The sequence below is a fragment of the Rhagoletis zephyria genome, unplaced genomic scaffold (assembly GCF_001687245.7).
Source record: "Rhagoletis zephyria isolate East Lansing unplaced genomic scaffold, Rhagoletis_zephyria_1.1 Rzeph_scaffold_00794, whole genome shotgun sequence".
Lineage (NCBI taxonomy): Eukaryota > Metazoa > Arthropoda > Insecta > Diptera > Tephritidae > Rhagoletis > Rhagoletis zephyria.
This window is the reverse complement of record NW_016157878.1, coordinates 108655-110403: the sequence shown is the minus strand read 5'-3', so window position 1 is coordinate 110403 and position 1749 is coordinate 108655. Positions and strand designations below refer to the sequence as shown.

Here is a 1749-nt window from a genome sequence, read left to right as displayed (position 1 = left end):
TGTATAATATTTCGCTTTCATCGGTTTTATTTTTCACCAGGCGTGTTTGAGTTGATTACTTGTTTACTATTGATTCCGAGATAAGGAAATGATTATTTAAATTTTTGCATGCTGAATGAACCGTTTCTATCGAATAACAAAAGGCTTAAATAAATAAATACCATTGCTATATTTTTTGGAAATGAAGAAAGATCTGCTGATAACTTGTCACAGTCTCGAAAAAACATAAGAAACCGCTCCAACTTCTTAAAAATGTGTGATAAAGAGTGAGTTGTGAGCCCAAATTTCTAGTCATAATTCAAAACTTTTAATGTTTCAATAACTGTAGATTTGTGCAACATTTTCGATTAACAAAAGATGCTTTCAAGTACGTGCTAACTGAAGTCAAAGACAAATTGAAGAAACGATCCCGTACATCCGCTTTGTCGGCAGAATTAAAATTTGCAGCTACATTAAGATTTCTAGTGGAGGGAAGCTATCAACTTGGAGCCGGTAATGATTTTAATATAGGTATTGCGCAGTCGACTATGTCTGGAGTCCTAAAGGAGGTGCTAGATTGTCTGGAAGAACAAATTTGTCCAAAGTGGATAACAATGGAAATGACGAATGAAGAAAAGATGGAAGCAAAACAACATTTTTATGAAAATACTCACTTTCCTGGGGTTATTGGTTGTGTGGATGGTACCCAAATTAGAATAATTACTCCGTGTAGGGATCAGCAATATTTGTATTTCAACAGAAAGGGGTTACCAGTCTGAACGCAATGGTTGTAAGTACATACATAGGTTTGGTTAGGTTAGGTTAGAGTGGCTGCCCCGCGCAGAGCGCGGAGCACACGTGAGCTGGAAAAGCCCGTTGTGATACCACTGGCCGAAGCCATTTGTTTCTTTCCCTCCCTTAGTAATTGAACCACCGAGTGCGTTTTATATAGCACAAACAGTCGAGAACGTTCGCCGAGTTCAAATCGGCTAAACACTCTACAAAGTACTTGTTGAAGAATTGGTTGCGCATGTTGGCCAGGGCGGGACAATGGCAGAGATAGTGTTCGATGGTCTCCAACTCCTCCTCGTCTCTGCAACGGCGACAGAAATCGTTGGTGAGGTATCCTAACCTCTTTCCGTGTGTGCCCATCAGGCAGTGTCCGGTGATTACCCCGACTACTAATCTGAGAGAGGAGCGGTCCAGCCGGGTGAGAGCTATGGATCGCTTTACATCAATATTTGGCCATTCAAAACTACGAGATTGGGGAAAGGAATTTGTGGATTTTAGGCATAGTTGCCAACTTGGTGCTTTAAGCACTAGATTTAGTGCTTTTTGAAAATTAAAACGCCAAATAAAATTATTTAGTGCCAAGTGCCTTTTTTAGTGCTTTTTTCTGAACTAAAATTACTTCGAGATAGTTAAAACCTGAAATAATTAGAATAAATAATAAGAATCTAAAAATTTAAATGGACTAAAATACAACCATGATTGATAAAAAGCTGAAGTTGCAAACCCACCTTATTAAATTCTATTCACGTTGAAAATGCTAGTACGTAAGTATGTTAAGTATGTCTTTTTTTCTCTTCTAATTATTTGGACCGGTTTTCTTTTTCATTACCACCTGAGTAAAACACATCGTTTCTTGGTGCTGAATCCAAATCTGGCCTCCCAGTTGCTCTGGCACTAGAATTTTGAGATATCCTAACCCCAAAGTGCCGAAAACACGGTTTTTAGCGATATTTGAGGTTATATAGTGAAAACATCAAA

At 38.4% G+C, this 1749-nt stretch overlaps 2 protein-coding genes across 2 annotated transcripts in view; both read left to right on the top strand.

The window, feature by feature from the left end:
- The window catches only part of LOC108361572 (flocculation protein FLO11-like), a 38133-nt gene that overhangs the window by 17452 nt on the left and 18932 nt on the right, over positions 1–1749 (top strand). The window lies entirely within an intron of this gene.
- Positions 21–834, top strand: LOC108361571 (uncharacterized). The gene is made up of 2 exons (XM_017614214.1): positions 21–266; positions 329–834. Exons 1-2 carry the CDS (start codon positions 253–255, stop codon positions 756–758), a joined length of 444 nt encoding a protein of 147 aa, XP_017469703.1. The 5' UTR covers positions 21–252; the 3' UTR covers positions 759–834.